Genomic DNA, 27,257 nt, shown 5'->3' with positions numbered 1-27,257 from the left:
TATACGTAATTTACATTCATATATACTCCTTTATCTTTAAATGTTATTCTTGCAACAGTAGATGATTCAATCTACACATACTGCTATAGTATGCTGAGCAGATCATTGTAAATACAGATTTTTAGACTGCTATTTTACATTGTACTATCCATCTTTGTAGGTTATCACCTTGAATTTAAAGAAAGAAATAGCCTTCTATGGAAGAGAGCTAACAAGACTCCATTAAGGATGAAAGACTTCAGAGTAACAGGGTTAACTGAAGGATTAGAATATGAATTCAGAGTGATGGCAATCAACCTAGCAGGAGTAGGTAAACCAAGCCTGCCATCTGAACCAATTGTGGCACTTGATCCCATTGGTAAGTCATCAGAAGAAAAATAGAAAATGTTGTAGATTGAAAAATATGGGCATTTGTTTTACTATTGGTTCATTTTGATTTTTTTAAGATCCGCCTGGGAAACCTGAAGTTATCAATATAACTAGGAACTCAGTAACGCTCATTTGGACAGAACCGAAGTATGATGGTGGACATAAGTTAATTGGCTACATAGTTGAAAAACGTGACCTGCCTTCGAAATCTTGGACAAAAGCTAATCATGTGAATGTTCCAGACTGTGCATTTACTGTAACTGACCTTATTGAAGGTGGGAAGTATGAGTTCAGAATTAGAGCAAAGAACACTGCCGGTGCTATCAGTCCTCCATCAGAATCTACGGGAACCATAATATGCAAGGATGAATATGGTGTGTAGATCATATAAAAATATAGGGTGGTGTATTGGTTTGTTAAATTATTGTTTTATAACACTGTCTTGCTCTCTTTTTTTGATAAGCTTATGCTTTTCTTTTACAGAGGCACCAAGTATTGTTATTGATCCTACATTGAAAGAAGGCTTGACTGTTAAAGCAGGAGATACCATTACAGTTTCTGCTATTAGCATCCGTGGCAAGCCACTTCCAACTTCAGTATGGTCCAAAGCAGGAAAAGACTTTAAGCCTTCAGATCTTGTACACATTGAAGCAACTCCAACTTCCTCCACACTTAGTGTCAAATATGCAGCCAGGAAAGATTCCGGTGAATACACAATCACTGCAAACAATCCTTTTGGAACTAAACAGGAGCATGTGCATGTGAAAGTTTTAGATGTACCTGGACCCCCGGGGCCTATTGAGGTCAGCAACGTTTCAGCTGAAAAAGCCACTCTTACATGGTCACCTCCTGCGGAAGATGGTGGATCACCCATCAAGTCTTATGTACTTGAAAAGAGAGAAACCAGTCGACTCCTGTGGACCTTAATTGCTGAAAATATTGAAACTTGCAGGCATGTTGTTAGCAAACTCATTCAAGGAAATGAATATATCTTCCGTGTCTCAGCTGTGAACCAGTATGGCAAGGGTGAGCCAGTACAGTCAGAACCAGTTAAAATGGTGGATAGATTTGGTAAGTAGAAAAAGGTTAGCACTTTAGCCTAGTATTTTTATAGTATATAAAGCCTAATGTATCTTTCAAAAACTCTGTATTTTTTCCCTAATAGGTCCCCCAGGTCCTCCTGGAAAACCAGAAGTAACAAATGTGACTAAAAATAGTGCAACTGTTGGCTGGAAAAGGCCAGTTGATGATGGTGGTAGTGAGATCACAGGCTACTATGTGGAAAGGAAAGAAAAGAAAGGTTTGAGATGGGTCAGAGTAACGAAGAAACCAGTTTCAGACCTTAGATGCAAAGTGACTGGACTCCTGGAAGGAAATGAATATGAATTCCGCGTCAGTGCAGAAAATAGAGCAGGGGTTGGACCACCAAGTGATGCTTCAAACCCAGTGCTAATTAAAGATGTTGCCTGTTAGTATCATATCTTTATTTCTGCAGAGTTCATGATAGCATATTAATATTTTGGCTGCCTATAAAAACTCATGTCTAATATAATGTGGGAATTATGTCTTCTTTTCACTACTGCAGATCCTCCGGGTCCACCTTCAAACCCACAAGTTACTGATACTACAAAAACCAGTGCATCTTTATCATGGGGCAAGCCTCATTACGATGGTGGACTTGACATCATTGGCTACATAGTAGAGCATCAAAAGGAAGGGGAAAAAGAATGGGTAAAAGACACAACAGGAACTGCTTTAAGAATCACTGAATTTGTTGTTGCTAATCTCCAGCCAGGAGCCAAATATAATTTCAGAATCACTGCCCTCAATGCTGTGGGTGCTGGTGAACCAGCACAAATTCCAAACATTGAAATCAAGGATCGGGAAATGATTCCTGATTTTGAATTAGATGCTGAGCTGAGAAGAACACTTGTTGTTAGAGCTGGACTGACTATTCGGATATTTGTGCCAATCAAAGGTCGTCCAACACCTGAAGTTACATGGACAAAAGATGATATCCCACTTAAAGGACGTGCCAACATTGAAAATACAGACTCTTTTACTCTTCTAATTATGACAGAGTGTAATAGGTATGATGCTGGAAAATACATAATGACCCTTGAAAATGCTGCTGGTAAGAAAACTGGCTTTGTAAATGTAAAAGTCTTGGATACACCAGGACCACCAATAAATCTCAAGCCTAGGGAAATAACTAAAGACAGCATCACCCTGCACTGGGATATGCCTCTGTTAGATGGTGGCTCACGAATAACAAATTATATTGTTGAAAAACGTGAAGCAACACGAAAGGCATATTCAACAGTCAGCACCAACTGTCAGAAATGTTCCCTTAGGATTCCAAATTTGGTTGAAGGATGTGAATATTACTTCAGAGTGCTGGCTGAAAATGAGTTTGGGATTGGTGAACCAGCAGAAACTACAGATCCTGTAAGAGCCTCTGAAGCACCATCGCCACCTGAGAGCCTCAATATTATGGATATAACAAAGAGCACAGTCAGCCTTGCTTGGCCAAAGCCAATACATGATGGAGGTAGCAGGATCACTGGTTATATAATTGAAGCACAGAAAAAAGGTTCCACTCAATGGACACACATCACAACTGTGAAAACATTAGATTGTGTAGTGAAGAATCTAACTGAAAATGAGGAATATACTTTCCAAGTTATGGCAGTTAATAGTGCTGGAAGAAGTGATCCAAGAGAGAGCAGACCAGTTGTTGTTAAAGAGCAACTGATGCTTCCTGAATTTGACCTCCGTGGAATTTACCAGAAATTGGTCATTGCCAGAGCTGGTGACAATATCAAAATTGAGATCCCTGTACTTGGTCGTCCAAGACCAGTTGTGACATGGAAAAAAGAAGACCGGCTGATTAAACAAACACAACGGGTAAACTTTGAAAACACTGCAACTGCAACCATACTAAACATCAATGAATGCACAAGAAATGATAGTGGTCGCTATCCCCTGTCAGCTAAAAATATTGTTGGAGAAGTTAGCGATGTAATCACTGTCCAGGTTCATGATATTCCTGGCCCTCCTACTGGACCAATTAAATTTGATGAAGTTTCATCTGACTTTGTAATTTTCTCATGGGAACCTCCAGAGAATGATGGAGGGGTACCAATAAGTAACTATGTTGTAGAAATGCGTCAGACTGACAGTACCACGTGGACTGAGTTAGCAACGACTGTTATACGTACCATGTTTAAAGCTACTCATCTCACTACTGGAGTCGAGTATCAGTTCCGTGTTAAAGCTCAAAATAGATATGGAACAGGTCCAGCCATCTCTTCAGAACCTGTAATAGCCAACTATCCATTTAAGCTTCCTGGGCCTCCAGGTACTCCTCAGGTGATTGCAGTCACCAAAGAGTCAATGACCATTACCTGGAATGAGCCTGTTACTGATGGTGGAAGTCCAATTATGGGATATCATATTGAAAGAAAAGAACGAAATAGCATTCTTTGGCAGACTGTAAGTAAAGCATTGGTAGTAGGCAATATCTTTAAATCAGCTGGACTTACTGATGGCATTGCTTATGAATTCCGTGTCATAGCAGAAAATATGGCTGGCAAAGGAAAACCAAGCAAACCATCTGATCCAATGTTTGCTCTGGACCCTATAGATCCACCTGGTAAACCAGTACCTCTCAACATTACAAGACATGCAGTAACACTTAAGTGGACTAAACCAGAATATAATGGAGGTTTTAAGATAACTGGTTACACTGTTGAAAAGAGAGACCTTCCTAATGGTCGTTGGCTAAAGGCTAACTTTAGCAATATACTGGAAACAGATTTCACTGTAAGTGGTTTAACAGAAGATGCTGCTTATGAATTCCGTGTGATTGCCAGAAATGCTGCTGGAGCAGTTAGCCAGCCATCTGAACCATCAGATGCAATAACATGCAGAGATGATATAGAAGCACCAAGGATAATGGTGGATGCCAAATACAAGGATACTTTAGTACTGAAAGCAGGTGACGTTTTCAGACTTGAGGCTGATGTTGCAGGTCGACCTCCACCAACCATGACATGGACAAAAAATGAAAAAGAACTAGAAGACACAGCAAAATTAGAAATAAAAAGAGCAGATTTCTCTACTGTTGTGATCAACAAAGATTCTACCAGAAGAGATGGTGGTGCATATATACTTACTGCTTCTAATCCTGGAGGCTTTGCAAAGCATATCTTCAATGTAAAAGTACTTGATAGACCTGGTCCCCCTGAAGGACCTTTGGCTGTGTCTGAGGTTACAAGTGAAAAATGTGTACTGTCATGGTTACCACCACTGGACGATGGCGGAGCGAAGATTGACCACTATGTGGTTGAAAAACGAGAAACTAGTAGATTGGCATGGACAAACGTGGCCTCTGAAGTTCCAGTAACTAAACTGAAGGTCACTAACCTATTACAAGGCAATGAATATGTGTTCCGTGTTATGGCTGTTAACAAATATGGGGTTGGCGAGGTCCTGGAATCAGAGCCTGTTCTTGCAGTAAATCCATATGTGCCACCTGATCCACCCAAAACACCTGAAGTTACAGCAATTACAAAAGATTCTATGATTGTCTGTTGGGGACGTCCTGATTCAGATGGTGGAAGCCCAATAACCAATTACATTGTAGAACGTCGTGACAGAGCTGGACTACGCTGGGTGAAATGTAACAAACGGGTTCTTACAGACTTACGCTATAAAGTATCTGGACTGACAGAAGGTCATGAGTATGAATATAGAATAATGGCTGAAAATGCTGCTGGAATTAGTGAACCAAGTCCCACCAGTCAATTCTATAAAGCTTGTGATACTGTGTTTAAGCCTGGTCCACCAGGTAATCCTCGAGTCTTGGACACTAGCAAGTCCTCAATTACAATAGCTTGGAATAAACCAATATATGATGGTGGCTCAGAAATCACAGGTTATATGGTTGAGATAGCACTGCCTGAAGAAGATGAATGGAAAATTGTGACTCCATCAGCAGGACTGAAGGCTACTTCCTTTACCATCACAGATCTCAAAGAAAACCAGGAATATAAAATCCGAATATATGCCATGAATTCTGAAGGTATTGGAGAACCTGCCCTTGTTCCTGGATCACCGAAGGCTGAAGAAAGAATGCTACCTCCAGAGATTGAACTGGATGCAGAACTACGTAAAGTTGTCAATATCAGAGCCTGCTGTACTTTAAGACTCTTTGTCCCAATCAAAGGAAGACCAGCACCTGAAGTGAAATGGACAAGAGAATATGGAGAGTCTTTAGATAAAGCTACTATTGAATCAACAAGCTCTTATACTCTACTTACTGTTGGAAATGTAAATAGATTTGATAGTGGCAAGTATATATTGACAATAGAAAATAGTTCAGGCAGTAAATCAGCATTTGTAAATGTCAGGGTTCTCGATACACCTGGAGCACCACAAGATTTGAAAATAAAAGAAGTGTCAAAATCATCTGTTACACTTACATGGGAGCCTCCTCTCATAGATGGAGGTTCAAAAATAAAAAATTATATTGTTGAAAAACGTGAGTCAACAAGAAAAGCTTATTCAACTGATAATGCCAATTGCCACAAGACCAGCTGGAAAGTAGACAACCTGCAGGAAGGTTGCAACTATTATTTCAGAGTCCTTGCTGAAAATGAGTATGGAATAGGCCTTCCAGTTGAAACGCCAGAATCGGTGAAAGTGTCAGAAAGGCCACTACCCCCAGGAAAGATAACTTTGTTGGATGTGACAAGAAATAGTGTATCCTTGTCATGGGAAAAACCTGAACATGATGGAGGCAGCAGAATTCTGGGTTATATTGTAGAAATGCAAAGCAAAGGCAGTGAAAAGTGGACAACCTGTGCTACAGTAAAAGTTACTGAAGCCACTATAAGTGGACTGATACAAGGGGAGGAATATTCCTTCCGTGTTTCAGCACAGAATGAAAAAGGTATTAGTGATCCTCGTCAACTGGGCATACCTATCGTTGCAAAAGATCTTTTGATTCCACCAGCTTTCAAGCTATTGTTCACCACTTTCAGTGTCCTAGCAGGAGAGGAATTAAAGGTTGATGTACCATTTGTTGGTCGACCCAAACCAACTGTATTATGGCATAAAGACAATGTGCCACTAAGACAGACTACTAGAGTAAACGAGGAAAGTTCAGAAAACAGCACATTGCTAACAATAAAAGAAGCCTGCAAAGATGATGTTGGATCATATTTAGTCAAACTTACAAATTCTGCAGGTGAAGCTACTGAAACTCTTAATATTGTTGTTCTTGATAAACCAGGGCCTCCGACTGGACCAGTAAAGATAGATGAAGTAACAGCAGATAGTATTACCATTTCCTGGGAACCACCAAAATATGATGGTGGCAGCTCAATCAACAATTATATTGTAGAAAAACGGGACACTTCTACTACTGTATGGCACATTGTGTCAGCCACTGTTGCCAGAACCACAATAAAAGCATGTAGATTAAAAACTGGAAGTGAATATCAATTCAGAATTGCAGCTGAGAACAGATATGGAAAGAGTACATATCTCACATCAGATTCTGTTGTAGCCCAATATCCATTCAAACTTCCTGGTCCACCTGGCACACCTTTTATATCAGCTCGCTCAAAAGATAGCATGGTAGTACACTGGCATGAACCAGTAAATGATGGAGGTAGCAAGATCACTGGCTACCATCTAGAACGCAAAGAAAGAAATAGCATCCTCTGGGTTAAACTAAACAAAACAGCTATTCCTGACACTAAATTTAAGACAACTGGTCTTGAAGAAGGACTTGAATATGAGTTCAGAGTTTATGCAGAAAATATAGTGGGTATTGGAAAGGCAAGTAAAGCATCTGAATGTTATGCAGCACATGACCCATGTGATCCTCCAGGTCGTCCAGAACCTATAATTGTCACAAGGAACTCAGTAGCCCTTCAGTGGAAGAAACCAGAATATGATGGTGGAAGCAAAATCACAGGCTACATTGTTGAAAAGAAGGAGTTACCAGATGGCCGCTGGATGAAAGCAAGCTTTACAAATGTCATTGAGACTCAGTTTACAGTAACGGGCCTAGTGGAAAATCAGAGGTATGAGTTCCGTATAATAGCAAGAAATGCTGCAGGTGTTTTCAGTGAACCATCTGAAAGCTCAGGAGCAATCACAGCCAAAGATGAAGTAGAGCCTCCTCGTATAAGTATGGATCCAAAATATAAAGAAACAATTATAGTAAATGCTGGTGAGTCATTCAAGATTGATGCTGATGTTTATGGCAAACCATTACCTTCCATTCACTGGCTAAAAGGTGATCAGGAGTTAACAAACACAGCTCATTTGGAAATAAAAAGCACAGATTTTGCAACAAGCCTCAGTGTAAAAGAAGCTATTCGTGTCGATAGTGGTCAGTATGTATTGCTGGCAAAGAATGTTGCAGGTGAAAAAACAGCTTCTGTTCATGTCAAAGTTCTCGATAGACCTGGGCCACCTGAAGGACCTATTGATATAACAGGAGTTGGTGCTGAAAAATGCATGTTGGCTTGGAAACCCCCACTACAGGATGGTGGTAGTAATATTTCACACTATATTGTAGAAAGAAGAGAAACCAGCCGCTTAGTTTGGACTGTAGTGGACTCTAATGTGCAAACCCTTAGTTGCAAAGTTACAAAACTTTTGGAAGGGAATGAATATGTCTTCCGTATCATGGCTGTAAACAAATATGGTGTTGGTGAACCTCTTGAATCTGAACCAATAATTGCAAAGAACCCATTTGTTGTGCCGCTTCCACCAAATGCCCCAGAAGTCTCAGCCATTACCAAGGATTCAATGATTGTTGTGTGGGAAAGACCAGCCTCAGATGGTGGTAGTGAAATTCTGGGCTATGTTCTTGAAAAACGAGATAAAGAAGGCATTCGCTGGACAAGATGTAACAAACGTTTGGTTAGTGAACTGCGATACAGGGTTACTGGACTTATAGAAAACCATGACTATGAATACAGAGTCTCAGCTGAAAATGCTGCTGGTCTTAGTGAACCAAGCCTACCTTCCACTTACTATAAGGCTTGTGATCCTATTTACAAGCCCGGTCCACCTAATAATCCCAAAGCAATAGATGTGACAAGATCTTCAGTTTTCCTTTCATGGGGCAAACCAATCTACGATGGTGGCAGTGAAATCCAAGGATACATTGTTGAAAAATGTGATGTTAGTGTTGGTGACTGGACAATTTGTACCCCCCCTACTGGAATCAAGAAAACAAATATGGAAGTAGAAAATGTATTAGAAAAACATGAATATAAATTCCGAATCTGTGCTGTTAACAAAGCTGGAGTTGGAGAGCATGCTGATGTTCCTGGCTCTATTATTGTTGAAGATAAACTGGAAGCTCCAGACCTTGATCTTGACCTAGACTTAAGGAAAATTGTAAATGTGAGAGCAGGTGGTTCCTTAAGATTATTTGTTCCTATTAGAGGGCGGCCAACCCCTGAAGTAAAATGGGGTAAAATGGATGGTGAGATCAGAGAGGCAGCAGTTATTGACATTACTAGCAGCTTCACTTCCCTTGTTCTTGACAATGTTAGCAGATTTGATAGTGGAAAATACACTCTTACTTTAGAAAACAGTAGTGGAACAAAGTCTGCCTTTGTCAGTGTAAGAGTATTGGACACCCCAAGTCCACCTGTTAACCTAAAAATTAAGGAGATCACCAAAGACTCTGTTTCACTTTCGTGGGAACCTCCCTTACTGGATGGGGGAGCTAAGATAAAAAATTACATTGTTGAAAAGCGTGAAGCAACAAGAAAGGCCTATGCAGCTGTTGTAACAAATTGTCATAAGACCTCATGGAAAGTAGACCAACTTCAGGAGGGTTGCAATTACTACTTCCGAGTCACTGCTGAGAATGAATTTGGAATTGGCCTCCCTGCAGAAACCATTGACCCAATTAAAGTTGCTGAAGTTCCTCAGCCTCCAGGGAAAATAACAGTGGATGATGTCACAAGAAATAGTGTATCGCTAAGCTGGTCAAAACCAGAACATGATGGTGGTAGCAAAATCTTACAATATATTGTTGAGATGCAAGTAAAGGGCAGTGACAAATGGTCAGAATGTGCACGTGTAAAAGCACTTGAAGCACTGGTTACTAATCTAACGCAAGGAGAAGAATATCTTTTTAGAGTGATAGCAGTAAATGAGAAAGGCAGGAGTGATCCACGATCTCTTGCAGTTCCAGTGGTTGCCAAAGACCTTGTTATTGAACCAGATGTAAGACCTGCATTCCACAGTTACAATGTCCAGGTGGGACAAGATCTAAAAATAGAAATACCAATTTCTGGTCGGCCTAAGCCAACTGTTACTTGGACAAAAGATGATCAACCATTAAAGCAGACAACTAGAGTTAACATTAGTGATTTGCCTAATCTTACTGTACTGAATATTAAAGAAGCAAACAAAGAGGACAGCGGCATGTATGGAATCACAGTTGCTAATGTTATTGGACAAAAGTCTGCATCTGTTGAAATTATAACACTAGACAAACCCGATCCTCCAAGAGGGCCTGTAAAATTTGATGATATTAGTGCTGAAAGCATTACATTATCATGGAATCCTCCATTGTATACAGGTGGTTGCCAAATTACCAACTACATTGTTCATAAGAGAGATACAACAACCACTGTATGGGAAACTGTTTCAGCTGCTGTTGCAAGAACTACCCTAAAGGTGACTAAACTGAAAACTGGTTCAGAATATCAGTTTAGAATATTTGCTGAAAACAGGTATGGACAGAGCTTCGCCTTGGAATCTGTACCTGTTGTAGCTCAGTACCCCTATAAAGAGCCAGGTCCTCCTGGCACACCATTTGTGACAACAGTAACAAAAGACTCTATGGTTGTACAGTGGCATGAACCAGTTAATGATGGTGGAAGTAAAGTTTTGGGTTACCATCTGGAGAGAAAGGAAAGAAACAGCATTTTGTGGACAAAAATAAACAAGACCATTATTCAAGACACACATTATAAGACATCTAACCTTGAAGAAAACATTGAATATGAATTTAGGGTTTTTGCAGAAAATATTGTTGGTGTAGGAAAAGCAAGCAAAGTTTCAGAGTGCTATGTAGCCCGAGACCCTTGTGATCCTCCAGGATGCCCTGAAGCCATAATTGTTAAAAGAAGCTCAATTACTCTACAGTGGACCAAACCAGAATATGATGGAGGTAGCAAGATTACTGGTTATATTGTAGAGAAACGTGACTTACCTGATGGTCGCTGGATGAAAGCTAGCTTCACAAATATAATTGAAACTCAATTCACTGTAACTGGACTTACTGAAGATCAAAGATATGAATTTAGAGTCATTGCAAAGAATGCTGCAGGGGCAATAAGCAAACCTTCTGATAGTACAGGACCAATAACAGCAAAAGATGAAGTTGAGCTTCCAAGAATCTCAATGGATCCAAAATATAAAGATACAGTTGTTGTAAATGCTGGAGAAGTGTTCAGACTTGAAGCGGATGTTCATGGAAAGCCACTACCTACAATTAAGTGGTTCAAAGGAGATAAGGAACTTGAAGAAACTGCTAGGTGTGAGATAAAGAACACCGATTTCAAGGCATTAGTTATTGTAAAAGATGCCATCAGAGTTGATGGTGGACAGTACATTTTACAAGCCTCTAACGTTGCAGGAACAAAGTCCGTACCAGTGAATGTAAAAGTATTGGACAGACCAGGTCCACCAGAAGGTCCAGTTCAGGTTACTGGAATTACTTCTGAAAAATGTTCGTTGTCGTGGAATCCTCCACTCCATGATGGCGGTAGTGACATTTCTCACTACATTGTTGAGAAGAGAGAAACCAGCCGCCTTGCTTGGACTGTTGTTGCTTCAGATGTTGTAGCCACAATGTTGAAAGTAACAAAACTTTTGGAAAGTAATGAGTATATTTTCCGTATAATGGCAGTTAACAAATATGGTGTTGGTGAGCCTCTAGAGTCTGTTCCAGTACTGATGAAAAATCCATTTGTGGTTCCTGATCCACCAAAGGCACTGGAAATTACCAACATTGCAAAGGATTCTATGACTGTCTGCTGGAGTAGGCCAGATAGTGATGGAGGCAGTGAAATTATTGGTTACATTGTAGAAAAGAGAGACAGAGCTGGCATCAGATGGACTAAATGTAATAAACGTCGAATTACAGATTTGCGATTAAGAGTCACTGGACTAACAGAAGATCATGAGTACGAATTCAGAGTATCTGCTGAAAATGCTGCTGGAATTGGTGAACCAAGCCAACCTTCTCCTTATGTTAAAGCTTGTGATCCTGTGTTCAAGCCTGGTCCACCAACTAATGCTCACGTTGTAGATACAACCAAAAATTCAATTACACTTGCTTGGGGTAAACCTATTTATGATGGTGGTAGTGAAATCCAAGGATACATTGTAGAGCTATGTAAAGCAGATGAAGAAGAATGGACAGTAGCTACTCCACAGACAGGGCTTCGTGTCACTCGATTTGAGATTAGAAAACTTGTTGAGCATCAGGAATATAAAATACGAGTGTGTGCGCTCAATAAAGTAGGAGTAGGAGAGGCTGCATCAGTTCCTGGAACTGTTAAACCAGAAGACAAACTTGATGCTCCTGAACTTGATATTGATTCAGAACTAAGGAAGGGAATATTGGTTAGAGCTGGTGGATCTGCTAGGATTCACATACCATTTAGAGGACGACCAGCACCTGAAATCACATGGTCTCGGGAAGAAGGAGAATTTACAGACAGGGTTCAAGTTGAAAAAGGCATAAACTACACAACTCTATCCATTGATAACTGTGATAGAAATGATACTGGAAAGTACATTCTTAAGTTAGAGAACAGCAGTGGCTCTAAGTCTGCATTTGTTACAGTAAAAGTCCTTGACACACCAGGACCACCACAAAATTTAGTAGTAAAAGATGTTAAGAAAAATTATGTGGTATTATCCTGGGAACTACCTGCTAATGACGGTGGTGCAAAAATAAAGAACTATGTGATTGACAAACGTGAATCAACCAGAAAGGCATATGCAAATGTGAGTGCTAAATGTGGCAAAACAAGCTTTAAAGTTGAAAACCTTACAGAAGGAGCAACTTATTACTTCAGAGTTATGGCTGAAAATGAATTTGGAATTGGCATTCCAGCTGAAACTGCAGATGCAGTGAAAGCCTCAGAGCCACCTTTGCCTCCTGGGAAAATCAGTCTCACTGATGTGACTCACACAAGTGCATCACTTATGTGGGAAAAACCTGAACATGATGGCGGTAGCAGAATTTTGGGGTACATAGTTGAAATGCAGCCTAAAGGAATAGAAAAATGGAGCGTTGTCACTGAAACCAAAGTGTGCAATGCAGTTGTATCAGGTTTGAGTTCAGGTCAAGAATATCAGTTCCGTGTGATTGCCTACAATGAAAAAGGCAAAAGTGATCCCAGAGCGCTTGCAATTCCTGTGATAGCTAAAGATTTGACAATTGAACCAAGTTTCAAGCTGATGTTTAATACTTATAGTGTTCAAGCTGGAGAAGATCTTAAGATAGAAGTACCATTTATAGGCCGACCAACCCCTAAGATTACTTGGACAAAAGATGAGGAACCACTTAAACAGACAACCAGGTTAAACGTTCATGACACACCAACATCTACTATTTTACATATTAAAGAAAGTAACAAGGATGACTTTGGAAAATATACAGTAACAGCATCAAACGCGGCAGGCACTGCAACGGAGCACTTGAGCATAATTGTGCTTGAAAAGCCAGGCCCTCCACGAGGACCTGTCCGCTTTGATGAAGTTAGCGCAAACTTTGTTGTATTATCATGGGATGCACCAGATTATAAAGGAGGCTGCCAGATAGCCAACTACATTGTAGAGAAACGTGATACAACCACCACCACCTGGCATATGGTATCAGCAACTGTTGCAAGAACAACAATCAAAGTGGCAAATCTTAAAACAGGTTCTGAATACCAGTTTAGAATTTGTGCTGAAAATAGATATGGAAAGAGCTCTCCACTGGATTCTAAACCAGTTGTTGTACAATACCCATATAAGGAACCTGGAGCACCTGGTACTCCATTTGTTACATCAGCTTCCAAGGACCATATGATTGTACAATGGAATGAACCAGTTAATGATGGAGGAAGCAAGGTTCTTGGCTACCATATAGAACGTAAAGATAAAAATAGCATTCTTTGGACAAAGTTGAACAAGGCCCTCATTTTGGACACAAAATACAAAACTGATGGCCTTGAAGAAGGTCTTGAATATGAGTTCAGAGTTTCTGCTGAAAACATTGTTGGAATTGGTAAAGTTAGCAAAGTATCTGAACTATATGTTGCCCGTGATCCATGTGATCCACCTGGCCGCCCAGATCCCATTATTATTACAAGAAATTATGTCACACTAAACTGGAAAAAACCAGAGTATGATGGTGGTAGCAAAATAACTGGATATATTGTAGAAAGGAAGGAACTACCTGAAGGTCGTTGGATGAAAGCCAGCTTTACAAATGTACTAGACACAGAATTTACAGTAACTGGTCTTGTGGAAAACCAGAGATATGAATTTAGAGTAATTGCAAGAAATGCAGCTGGTTGCTTGAGTGAACCATCTGAAAGCACAGGGCCAATTACTGCTAGAGATGAAATTGAAGCACCAGGAGCTTCATTGGATCCAAAATACAAAGATGTCATTGTGGTTCATGCTGGAGAAACCTTTATTCTGGAAGCTGACATCCATGGTAAACCTGTTCCTGACATTTCATGGTCAAAAGATGGGAAAGAGCTTGAAGAAACAACTGCAAGAATGGAAATTAAATCTACACTTCAGAGAACAACTCTCACTGTCAAAGACTGTATAAGAATTGATGGAGGTCACTACTCGCTTAACCTGAGCAATGTAGGTGGTACAAAATCAATACCAATAACAGTAAAAGTGCTTGACAGGCCAGGACCTCCAGAGGGTCCTTTGAAGGTTACAGGTGTCACTGCAGAAAAATGTTATTTGGCATGGGCTCCACCTTTACATGATGGTGGTTCTGGTATCTCACATTACATCATTGAGAAAAGAGAGACAAGCAGACTTTCCTGGACATTAGTGGCATCTGAAGTGCAAGCTCTTAACCACAAAGTAACCAAGCTTCTTCCAGGCAATGAATATATTTTCCGTGTGATGGCTGTGAATAAATATGGAATTGGAGAATCACTGGAATCTGAACCTGTTGTGGCTTGTAATCCATACAAACCTCCAGGTCCCCCTTCAGTGCCAGAAGTTTCAGCTATCACAAAAGAGTCTATGATTGTAACATGGGGTCGTCCAGCAGATGATGGCGGAGCTGAGATAGAAGGTTACATACTTGAAAAGCGAGACAAAGATGGTATTCGATGGACCAAGTGTCATAAGAAAAGGTTAACAGATTTGCGGTTGAGAGTAACTGGACTTACAGATGGGCATTTCTATGAATTCAGAGTTTCTGCTGAAAATGCAGCTGGTGTAGGTGAGCCTAGTGAGCCATCCATTTTCTATCGTGCATGTGATGCAATATATCCACCTGGACCACCAAGTAATCCAAAGGTGACAGACACCTCCAGATCATCAGTGTCCCTGGCTTGGAATAAGCCTATTTATGATGGTGGTGCTCCCGTCAAGGGATATATTGTGGAAGTAAAAGAAGCTACTGTTGATGAATGGATTACCTGCACACCACCAACAGGACTACAAGGAAAACAGTTCACTGTAACAAAACTTAAAGAGAACAATGAATACAATTTCCGTATCTGTGCCATTAACTCCGAAGGAGTCGGTGAACCTGCAGTTATACCTGGTACAGTCATTGCAGCTGATAAAATAGAACCTCCTGAAATTGAACTAGATGCAGATCTCAGAAAAGTTGTCACTGTACGTGCAAGTGGTACATTACGTCTGTTTGTTACAATCAAAGGCAGACCAGAACCTGAAGTCAAATGGGAAAAAGCAGAAGGTACCATTAGTGACCGTGCTCAGATTGAGGTTACCAGTTCATATACAATGCTGGTCATTGATAATGTAAACAGATTTGACAGTGGTAGATACAACCTAACTTTAGAAAACAATAGTGGCAAAAAATCAGCTTTTGTTAATGTCAGAGTCTTAGATTCCCCCAGTGCACCTGTTAACTTGACAATCAGAGAAGTTAAGAGAGATTCAGTAACATTAGCCTGGGAACCACCTCTTATTGATGGTGGAGCTAAAATTACAAACTACATAATTGAAAAGCGAGAATCCACTAGAAAAGCATATGCCACTGTTACAAATAACTGCACTAAAAATACCTTCAAAATTGATCAACTACAGGAAGGATGCATTTACTACTTCCGTGTCTTGGCAGCAAATGAATATGGGGTTGGTTTGCCAGCAGAAACAGCTGAACCAGTTAAGGTTTCTGAACCACCATATCCACCTGGAAAAGTAACTCTTGTAGATGTGACTTGCAACACTGCTACAATTACATGGGAAAAACCAGAGAGTGATGGTGGCAGTAAAATTACTGCTTATATGGTGGAAATGCAAACTAAAGGAAGTGAAAAATGGAGCACTTGTACCCAAGTTAAGACACTAGAAGCAACAATAACAGGCTTAAGTAAGGGAGAGGAATACACTTTCAGAGTGATTGCTGTCAATGAAAAAGGGAAGAGTGATCCAAGACAACTTGGTGTTCCAGTTGTTGCAAAAGATATTGAAATTCAGCCTTCTGCTGAACTTCTTTTCAATACTTTCAGTGTTAAAGCTGGAGATGATCTTAAGATTGATGTGCCAATTAGAGGAAGGCCTACACCAACAGCTAGTTGGAGGAAAGATGGACAGCCCTTGAGAGAAACAACTAGAGTAAATGTTCAAACATCAAAGACTTCAACATTGCTAGCCATCAAGGAAGCATCAAAGGAAGATGTGGGAAATTATGAATTATGCATTTCCAACAGTGCTGGATCCACAACATTTTCTATCACTGTAATTGTTCTTGACAGACCAGGACCTCCATGTGACGTACATATTGATAGTGTTAGTGCAGATAATGTAACTTTATCTTGGAAACCTCCAGAATATGATGGTGGCTGCCATATTAGCAATTACATTGTGGAGAAACGAGAAACTACCACAACCACATGGGATGTAGTGTCTGCAGCAGTCGCAAGAACATCAATTAAAGCAGTGCGTCTAACCACTGGATCTGAATATCAGTTCCGCGTGTGTGCAGAAAACCGGTATGGTAGGAGCACGTATACTGAGTCTCCCTCTGTTGTTGCTGAGTATCCATTTAAGCCACCTGGTCCACCTGGAACTCCTCAAGTAGTACATGCAACTAAAACTTTCATGACTGTAAGTTGGAACGAACCAGTCAATGATGGAGGTAGTAAAGTACTTGGATATCATCTTGAAAGGAAAGAAAGAAGCAGCATTCTTTGGACAAAAGTAAACAAAAGCCTCATAAGTGATACACAAATGAAAGTCACTGGTCTTGAAGAAGGGTTAATGTATGAATACCGTGTGTATGCTGAAAATATTGCAGGAATAGGCAAATGCAGTAAATCATGTGAACCAGTTGCTGCAAGAGATCCATGTGATCCTCCTGGTCAGCCAGAAGTTACTAACATTACAAGAACATGTGTCTCGTTGTCATGGTCCAAACCAGAATACGATGGTGGAGCTAAGATCACAGGATATATTATTGAGCGCAGAGAGCTACCAGATGGCCGTTGGTTAAAGTGCAATTTCACTAATATACAAGAAACTTTCTTTGATGTAACTGGACTTACAGAAGATCAGAGATATGAATTCCATGTTATTGCAAAGAATGCTGCTGGACTGTGTAGTGAGCCATCTGAATCAACTGGACCTGTGACCGTAAAAGATGATATTGATGCTCCAAGAATCATGATGGATGTCAAATTCAGGGACACTGTTGTTGTTAAAGCTGGAGAGGTCCTTAAAATCAATGCTGATATTGCAGGGCGACCTTCACCTGTGATTTCATGGGCAAAGGATGGCAAAGAGATTGAGGAAAAAGCAAGAGTTGAAATAGTCTCAACAGATCACTCTACTGCAATAACTGTTAAGGACTGCATTCGGCGGGATTCTGGTCAATATGTATTAACACTGCAGAACGTTGCAGGAACAAGATCTTTGGCTGTTAACTGCAAAATACTTGATAGACCCGGCCCATCTGCAGGGCCATTAGAAATAACTGGCATTACTGCTGAAAAGTGTCACCTGTCCTGGGGACCTCCTCAAGAAAATGGAGGTGCAGATATTGATTATTATATTGTAGAAAAACGTGAGACCAGTAGAATTGCATGGACACTTTGTGAAGGAGAGCTTAGAACAACATCCTGTAAAGTGACAAAACTACTTAGAGGAAATGAATACATTTTCAGAGTGATGGGAGTTAATAAATATGGTGTTGGTGAAGCTTTGGAAAGTTATGCAGTCAAGGCCCTAGATCCATTTACAGTTCCAAATCCACCTAAATCTTTAGAGATAACCAGTGTGACCAAGGATTCCATGACCCTGTGCTGGGCAAGGCCCGACAGTGATGGAGGAAATGAGATCTCTGGATACATAATTGAAAGACGTGAGAAAAATAGTCTACGATGGATTCGTGTAAACAAAAAGCCAGTTTATGATCTAAGAGTGAAGTCATTAGGTCTTCGAGAAGGATGTGAATATGAATATCGTGTTTATGCAGAAAATGCTGCTGGTCTCAGTCTTCCAAGTGACACTTCACCATTGATTCGGGCGGAAGATCCAGTTTTCATACCATCTCCTCCATCTAAACCTAAAATTCTGGATTCAACAAGATCAAATATAACAATTGGATGGATAAAGCCATTATTTGATGGAGGTGCCCCAGTTACTGGATACACAGTTGAATACAAGAAAACTGATGAAACTGACTGGTCAATAGCTATTCAAAATTTAAGAGGCACAGAGTACACAGTAATTGGGCTAACATCAGGATCTGAATATGTCTTCAGAGTAAGATCTATCAACAAAGTTGGTGCTAGTGATCCAAGTGATGTCTCAGAACCTCAGGTAGCAAAGGAAAGAGAAGAAGAACCTGCTTTTGATATTGACAGTGAAATGCGAAAGACTTTAATTGTAAAGGCTGGTGAATCTTTTACAATGACTGTACCTTTCAGGGGAAAACCTGTCCCGAATGTAATGTGGAGTAAACCAGAGACAGATCTCCGTACACGAGCATCTATTGATTCTTCAGATTGTTGTACCTCACTTACCATTGAGAAAGCAACAAGAAATGATTCTGGAAAGTATACATTAACATTACAAAATGTCCTAAGCACAGCTACTTTGACCTTAGTTGTCAAAGTTCTTGATACCCCTGGACCTCCATCTAATATTGCTATAAAAGATGTAACAAAAGAATCTGCAGTGTTATCCTGGGATGTTCCTGAGAATGACGGAGGTGCTGTGGTGAAGAACTATTACATTGAAAAACGTGAGGCAAGCAAGAAGGCTTGGGTCACTGTAACCAACAATTGCCATCGCCTTTCTTACAAAGTTACCAGCCTTCAAGAAGGTGCCATTTACTACTTCAGAGTCTCTGGAGAAAATGAATTTGGTGTTGGAGTACCCACTGAGACCAAAGAAGGAGTTAAAATAACAGGTTCGTTTCAACAATATATTTATAGTATAGTATATTTATACTATAATTTCTAGTAATTATCACAAGTTGTTAATTTTTATACAGCACCAAAGTTGTGCTGCAAGTTTTTACAAATATAAAAGAAAACTATTATGAATTTATACTTTAAATATTGCAACTAAGTATTAAAAACATCTATTTTATAGATGTCAGTTAAAATATATATCTTTCTCAATTCAAGTCCTGCCAAAGCAAGAAGAAAATGTATGTTGTATTGATTATTCTGGTATGCTGAATCTTTTTTATCTTAGAAAAACCAAGCCCACCAGAAAAGCTTGGAGTAACTGGTGTTACTAAAGACAGCATTTCATTGTCGTGGCTGAAACCAGAACATGATGGTGGAAGCAGAATTCTGAGCTACCTCATTGAAGCTCTTGAAAAAGGACAACAAAAATGGGTTAAATGTGCAGTTGTAAAGACAACTCATCATGTTGTCCATGGTCTCAAAGAGAATGTTGACTACTTCTTCAGAGTGTCTGCAGAAAATCAAGCTGGTCTAAGTGATCCTAAAGAAATCCTGCTCCCTGTTACAGTGAGAGAACAACTAGGTATGTCTGCTGCATTAAAACATGCCAAAATGTTTGCATACATTAAATTGGATGTTTAATTTTAAAATGCACATTTTCAATGTTTTGAAAATGCTTTGTTTTTCAGCATCTCCTGAGATTGACATGAAGGGCTTCCCACATAACACTGTGTATATTAGAGCAGGATCGAATCTAAAGGTTGAAATTCCAATTTCTGGAAAACCATTGCCAAAGATTACATTATCCAGAGATGGTGTTCCATTGAAAGCAACCATGAGGTTTAATACAGAAACCACACCAGAAAGTATCATCATTAACCTTAAAGAAAGTATGGCTGGCGATGCTGGTAGATATGACATCACTGCTGCCAACTCCAGTGGAACCACTAAATCATTCATTAACATTGTAGTGCTAGACAGACCAGGTCCTCCAGTTGGTCCTGTTGTTGTTAGTGATATCACAGAAGACAGCGTAACTCTCAAATGGCAGCCACCGAATAATGATGGTGGAAGTCAAGTTACCAACTATATTGTACTGAAAAGAGAAACAAGTACTGCTGCTTGGTCTGAGGTGTCTGCAACTGTTGCAAGAAGCATTATTAAAATCATGAAGCTAACAACAGGAGAAGAATACCAATTCCGAATCAAAGCTGAAAACCGCTTTGGAATCAGTGACCACATTGATTCACAGTGTGTAACTGTTAAACTCCCATACAGTGAGTCATCCATTTCTCACATAATAGTTTTGTTGTTGCTTTTAATTTTTTTTAAATGATGTGTTAACCGCGTCTTTTAATGTTTCTAGCAACGCCTGGACAACCTTCCACACCATGGGTCACCAATGTCACCCGAGAGAGCATCACTGTTGGATGGCATGAACCAGTCATTAATGGAGGCAGTGCAGTCATTGGATACCATTTGGAAATGAAAGATAGGAACAGCATTTTATGGCAGAAAGCTAACAAGACCCTTATTCGCACAACTCACTTTAAAGTAACCACCATCAGCGCTGGACTTATCTATGAATTCAGGGTTTATGCAGAAAATGCAGCTGGCATTGGAAAAGCAAGCCATCCTTCTGATCCAGTTCTTGCAATTGATGCTTGTGGTGTGTATTTTGTAGGGAAAAATCACCATTTTCATTAATGTTTTCATTTTAGTGTTCTTTCCTATACAGTAAGACATCAGATACTGCTAGTACTGCTATTAATTATTATTACTATTGTTTTTTCTTACTACAGAACCTCCAAGAAATGTTCGTGTCACAGATATTTCCAAGACGTCTGTCAGTCTTTCTTGGACAAAACCATCCTTTGATGGTGGCAGCAAGATCACTGGTTATATTGTTGAGAAACGTGATCTTCCAAATGGCAGATGGACAAAGGGCAGTTTTACCAATGTCATTGAGACTCAGTTTACTGTATCAGGACTAACCCAACATTCTCAATATGAATTCCGTGTCTTTTCTAAGAATGCTGTTGGTTCTATTAGCAATCCATCAGATGTTTTAGGTCCTATCACATGTCTTGATACATATGGTAAGAGTCTTGCAATTACATAACACTTTGTGATACTTCAGGTCTTAAAGCTAAAATTGTTTCATATAACCAGTGTTTGTATCCTTGTCTAGAAAACAACTGTGGGAAGCTGAGTTTAAAAACTGGAAGGATAGCATAATGCTCTAAGCACTGGGTTTACATTATCTAACCTCTCTCAACAAAGATTCAATCTGAGCAGAACTGATTGAGCCCTTCATCTTCATAAGATGGATAACTTTGAGTTCCATATAGTTAACTGTCTTTGGGTCACTTGGACAAGACCTGAGAAACTGAGATTGCTTTTGCTGTGTGTATATACATTAAAGATCATGTGACACTTTTCATAGGAGCAGAGGTTTGCCCTACTGTTCTTGGCCAAAATGTCCTTTCTTCCAGTGCTTTTTTTTTGTGATGGTATGCCCGGGACGGGCACCTATTTTCTCATCTCAATTGAATTGAATGGGATTCCCCTCTGGTGTACTGGCACCTATTTTCTGTTTCCTGGGGTGGGGTGGCTCCCGATGGAGCCAGCATCCCAGAATCCTGGGGTGGCCAGCATCTTTTTTCTTACAAAAAAAAGCACTGATTTCTCAAATATTGTGCAGTGCATCATTTGTCCTTCTATCTGTAGTCCTTCCCCATAGATGTGGGTGATTTTTAGTAATGATATAATATATTACTTAATTTGCAAAGAGTTTGAGATCTTGTGGACTGAAATGTGCTATGATCTATCTTTTATTTTTCTATCAGCCTACCTAAAACCCCTATTAACATAATATCTAGACACTGACATGTATTGTATAGTATATATTATATAGTGCCCTATATTAATTACCACTATTATATATTATTTTTGATATCTTAATGAAAATATAGGTATATTTTTGTATCCTCTGAGTGGTTTGAAATCTTTATACCATTTTGTTCCTCTTTTTTTAAGGTGCACCTGAAATTGACATGCAACCAGAATACACACAAGTGGTGAAATACAAAGCAGGTTCTGCAGTTAAGCTGAAACTTGGCATCTCAGGCAAGCCGATTCCTACAATTGAATGGTTCAAAAATGACAAAGAGATACAAACCAGTGCACAAGTATCTATTGAAAACACAACAGAATTTGCATCTATTCTCATCAAAGATGCAACTCGTTTTAACAGCGGAAACTACGAATTAAAATTAAAGAATGCCATGGGTTCAGCATCAGCTCACATTAGAGTTCAAATACTTGGTATGTATTGAACTAGAATAAATAACATTATTGTATTAAACTAAAATGAAGTTTATACAAGTTGCACCTCTATAAACCAGGACCTTCTGGTCCAGCAACATCCGTGGTCCTTCCAAAGCCAAGAGCATGGAGACTGGTGTGCAGCCCAGCTAGGCTGCTGTGGGAGAGGGGATGGGAACTTAGAAATTGCCGTGCTGCTGGGGGGACGGAAGGAGGGAAGCCTAGCACACAGCTCACGTAGGCTGCTGGGGGGGGGGGCAGAACCCCGGTGTGTGGCCCACCTAGGCTTGGGGGGCAGGAGTCAGGAACCCTGGCACATGGCTCAGCTGGGCTATGTGGAATGGCAGAGAGCAGGACCACGGCTCAATTGGACTGACTGGGGGAACTGGGAAGCTTGGTGTGGCGGCACTTGGAGTGTGGAGCCAGCAGCAGGGAGGCCAGAAATGACCTCTCTTGGACCAGCAAAATCCCTCATTTAGGATCAGTCAGGCCTAAGCCAGTGACAGACCAGGGAAGTCCAATGTGTAAGTGTGTATAAATATATATAATGTCTCATTTCCACTGTCCTCAACAGACAAACCAGGACCTCCAAGTGGACCTATACAGTTCAAAACCATCACTGCTGAAAAGATCACCATAATGTGGGAACCTCCAGTAGATGATGGTGGTGCAACTGTAACACACTACATTGTTGAGAAACGAGAGACAAGTCGGGTAGTATGGTCTTTAATTTCCGAAAAACTAGAGGAATGTGTCGTCACTACCACAAAACTCATCAAAGGAAATGAGTATGTGTTCCGTGTCCGAGGTGTGAACAAGTTTGGAATTGGAGAGCCACTAGAATCTGAACCAGCGATAGCTAAAAATGCATTTGGTGAGAAACATATATTTATTAATACAAGTTAACAGTACTGATTTTTTTTAAAGTTGTATTGAACTGCTAAAATTTTTTCTTTTCTTTTTTTTTCCAGTTACACCTGGACCACCTAGTGTACCAGAGGTCACTATGATAACTAAGCATTCAATGACAGTTGTCTGGAACAGGCCAACTGTAGACGGAGGTAGTGAAATAAGTGGATATTACCTTGAGAAACGTGACAAGAAGAGTCTGAGCTGGTTCAAGGTTGTTAAAGAAACTATACGTGACACCAGACAGAAAGTAACAGGACTAACTGAAAACAGTGAATATCATTTCCGAGTTTGTGCTGTTAATGCAGCTGGACAAGGTCCATTCTCTGAAACTTCTGACTTCTACAAAGCTGCAGATCCCATTGGTAAGAAATAATTTACACAACATATCTTATTGTTTAAGAGCCAAGTTACAATGTGCAGACTTTCATGGGATTGCCTAGAAACAACCAAAGACAAATGTTATGATTGATTTTTAATATCATTTACAGACAAACCAGGGCCACCAGTTAAGCTAAAGATTGTGGATACTACTAAGACATCTGTCACCCTTGGCTGGACTAAACCTGCCTATGATGGAGGAAGTGCAATTACCAGCTATACAGTGGAAAAGAGAGAAGGAGAACAAGAAGAATGGACTGTAGTCAGTGCTAGGGGAGAAATCAGAACAACTGAGTATGTTGTATCCCATCTTCAACCTGCAGTCAATTACTACTTCCGTGTGTCTGCTATAAATTGTGCTGGGCAAGGAGAGCCTATTGAAATGACAGAATCTGTACAAGCTAAAGATATACTCGGTATGCATCTTTATTTGATCTATTTTTACGGTTTTAATATTTCAAATACTTTTATATTTTGTTTTCAAATATCCATTATTCATATTATTTATTTCTGCAGAGGAGCCAGAGATTGACCTGGATGTTGCTCTCAGAACCTCCATTGTAGCTAAAGCAGGTGAAGATGTACAGATAATGATTCCATTCAAAGGGAGACCTCCTCCAACCGTGATATGGAGAAAGGGTGAAAAGAACCTTGGAACTGATGAAAGATACAACATTCAGAACACAGAATCATCCACATTACTTACTATTTCTCAAGTTACTCGGAATGACACAGGAAAATACGTTCTCACAATTGAGAATGGAGTTGGTGAACCAAAATCTTCATTTGTCAATGTTAAAGTACTTGATACACCATCAGCATGCCAGAAATTACAGCTTAAGCATGTATCTCGTGGCACTGTGACACTAGCATGGGAGCCACCACTCATTAATGGTGGTTCTGAAATAACAAATTATGTTATTGAAAAAAGAGATGCCACAAAGAGAGCCTGGTCTACTGTTACAACAAAGTGTTCTCATACATCGTTTAAGATAACTAACCTGTCAGAGAAGACTGCATACTTCTTCCGAGTTCTTGCAGAAAATGAAAATGGATTGGGAGAACCCTGTGAGACTTCAGAACCAGTGAAACCTGCAGAAGTACCTGGACCTGTAAAGGATCTAGCCATGAAAGATTCTACAAAGACTTCTGTTACCTTACAGTGGAGCAAACCTGACTTTGATGGTGGCAGCATTATATCAGACTATGTTATTGAAAAGAAAATTATTGAAGAAAAAGAATGGTCACATGCAGGCATAAGTAAGACATGTGAATTTGAAGTAGAAAAACTTAAGGAGCTTTCTGTCATGGAATTCAGGGTATCTGCTAAAAACGAAAAAGGATTGAGTGATGCTGTTACTGTTGGACCCATTACAGTAAAAGATTTTGTAATAACACCTGAAGCTGACCTTTCTGATATCCCTGGAGGACAAATTACTGTAAGAATTGGCCATAATTTGCACATTGAATTGCCATATAAAGGTAAACCCAGACCAACTATGAGCTGGCTCAAGGACAGCATCCCTCTTAAAGAAAGTGAACAAGTTCGCTTCAAGAAAACTGAAAACAAAATAAGTTTAAGCATCAAGAATGTGAAAAAAGAGAATGGTGGCAAATACACTTTAATTCTTGATAATACAGTTTGCAGAAAGTCATTTACAATCACCGTTATAACTCTTGGTCCTCCATCAAAACCAAAAGGACCTATAAGACTAGATGAAATCAAAGCAGACAGTGTTATTATGTCATGGGATGTGCCGGAAGATGATGGAGGAGGAGAAATCACCTGTTACAGCATTGAGAAGAGGGAAACTTCACAAACCAATTGGAAGATGGTGTGTTCTAGTGTTGCTAGAACAACATTCAAAGTTCCTAACTTAGTTAAAGACACTGAATATCAATTTAGAGTTCGTGCTGAAAATAGATATGGAGTAAGCCCACCACTTATTTCAGCAGATGTTTTAGCAAAACACCAGTTCAGACCACCAGGTCCACCAGGTAAACCTGTTGTGTACAACGTAACAGCTGATGGAATGACAATATCTTGGGATGCTCCAGTTTATGATGGAGGTTCAGAAATTACTGGATACCATGTTGAAAAGAAAGAACGAAATAGCATCTTATGGCAGAAAGTCAATGTTTCACCGATATCTGGTAAAGAATACAGAATTACTGGATTGATTGAGGGCCTGGATTACCAGTTCCGTGCATATGCTGAAAATTCTGCTGGTCTAAGCCCAGTTAGTGAGCCAAGCAAATTTACCTTGGCTGTTTCTCCAGTAGGTGAGTAAACAAGCACTTCACTAAGAAAATGTATATGCTGTAGTACATTGTTAGCCATCATACAGATTATAATAAAAATGATCATGTATGCAATTATTTTCCTTTCAGATCCACCTGGCACTCCTGATTATATTGATATCACTAGGGAAACTGTCACCCTTAAATGGACTGCACCTCTGCATGATGGAGGTAGCAAGATTGTGGCCTACAGCATCGAGAAAAGGCAAGGAAGTGATGATCGCTGGCTCAGATGCAATTTTACGGATATCAGTGAATGCCAATATACAGTTACAGGACTCAGCCCGGGTGACCGATATGAGTTCAGAGTGATTGCAAGAAATGCTGTTGGAACAATCAGCCCACCTTCACAATCTTCAGGTTATATCATGACCAGAGATGAATGTGGTAAGCATTATTTATTAATATTTTAGTATGTTACATTTGTATTTTTAATGTTGTAGTTTCCAAATCCAGCTAAGCTGCCACCTTTTAATATGACCTGCTGACTGGAGAGGGAGTGTATATCATGCCTTCCAAAAGCAGCAGACTTTCCCTGCCCCCCTCTACCTACCTTTCCATGAAGAGTCATCCTGTGGTACCTTAGGGCACGTCTACACAGCAGGGCTAAACTCGAAATAAGCTACGTAACCTGAGCTACTACTCTCATTGCATAACTTCAATCGAAATAGCTTATTTTGACTTTTGGCACTGTCTACACAGCAGTTATTTCAAAATAGAACACTCTTTCCTCAACTTCCCTTTACTCCTCATACAATGAAGTTTACAGAAGTCAGAATAAGAAGCCCATTATTTTGAAATAACGGGCTTGCTGTGTAGACATGCACTAATGTTAGTTATTCCAAAATAAAGCTGCTGTGTAGACATAGCCTTAGAGACTATATACACAACACACACACACACTCACACACATATATACATATACTACACAGATAGATAGATAGATAGATAGATAGATAGATAGATAGATAGATAGATAGATAGATAGATAGATAGATAGATAGATAGATAGATAGATAGATAGACTACACGCACACACATATATATGTATAGTATCATGAGCTTTTGTGGGCAAAACCCACTTGTTCAGATGAACTAGAACAGTTGGGGACCCCACAGGAATTTTTCCTTCAGTATATCATGAGTTGTTTGCCTTCCTCTGTTACCTCTGTGACAAGTTGTAGAGCAGCTGTTCACTGGAATTTGGATGTATCTAGGGATTCACAGCAAGGTTCTGCTATGTCTATGCTACTATATTAACAGTTAGCTATAGCT

The 27,257-nt window shown here is 39.9% G+C and overlaps 1 protein-coding gene across 50 annotated transcripts in view; it reads left to right on the top strand.

Annotated features, from left to right (window-relative positions):
* TTN (titin) overlaps positions 1 to 27,257 on the top strand; it is a 323,995-nt gene that overhangs the window by 274,271 nt on the left and 22,467 nt on the right. For all 50 annotated transcript variants that reach the window (XM_089779942.1, XM_089779940.1, XM_089779930.1 and 47 more), the window contains 15 exons: positions 161 to 358; positions 447 to 743; positions 853 to 1,440; positions 1,535 to 1,837; positions 1,955 to 19,060; positions 19,351 to 19,647; positions 19,754 to 20,341; positions 20,431 to 20,733; positions 20,867 to 21,163; positions 22,104 to 22,391; positions 22,966 to 23,265; positions 23,363 to 23,665; positions 23,792 to 24,097; positions 24,198 to 25,964; positions 26,073 to 26,369. In XM_089779942.1, coding sequence (XP_089636068.1) covers positions 161 to 358; positions 447 to 743; positions 853 to 1,440; positions 1,535 to 1,837; positions 1,955 to 19,060; positions 19,351 to 19,647; positions 19,754 to 20,341; positions 20,431 to 20,733; positions 20,867 to 21,163; positions 22,104 to 22,391; positions 22,966 to 23,265; positions 23,363 to 23,665; positions 23,792 to 24,097; positions 24,198 to 25,964; positions 26,073 to 26,369 — 23,238 coding nt within the window. The remainder of the gene's footprint in view (positions 1 to 160; positions 359 to 446; positions 744 to 852; positions 1,441 to 1,534; positions 1,838 to 1,954; positions 19,061 to 19,350; positions 19,648 to 19,753; positions 20,342 to 20,430; positions 20,734 to 20,866; positions 21,164 to 22,103; positions 22,392 to 22,965; positions 23,266 to 23,362; positions 23,666 to 23,791; positions 24,098 to 24,197; positions 25,965 to 26,072; positions 26,370 to 27,257) is intronic.

This window comes from Pelodiscus sinensis, chromosome 7 (genome assembly GCF_052426305.1).
Source record: "Pelodiscus sinensis isolate ZL-2025 chromosome 7, ASM5242630v1, whole genome shotgun sequence".
In the NCBI taxonomy this organism is placed as follows: Eukaryota; Metazoa; Chordata; order Testudines; family Trionychidae; genus Pelodiscus; species Pelodiscus sinensis.
Note: the sequence above shows the minus strand (reverse complement) of the source record. Positions and strands in the feature narration are given on the sequence as shown.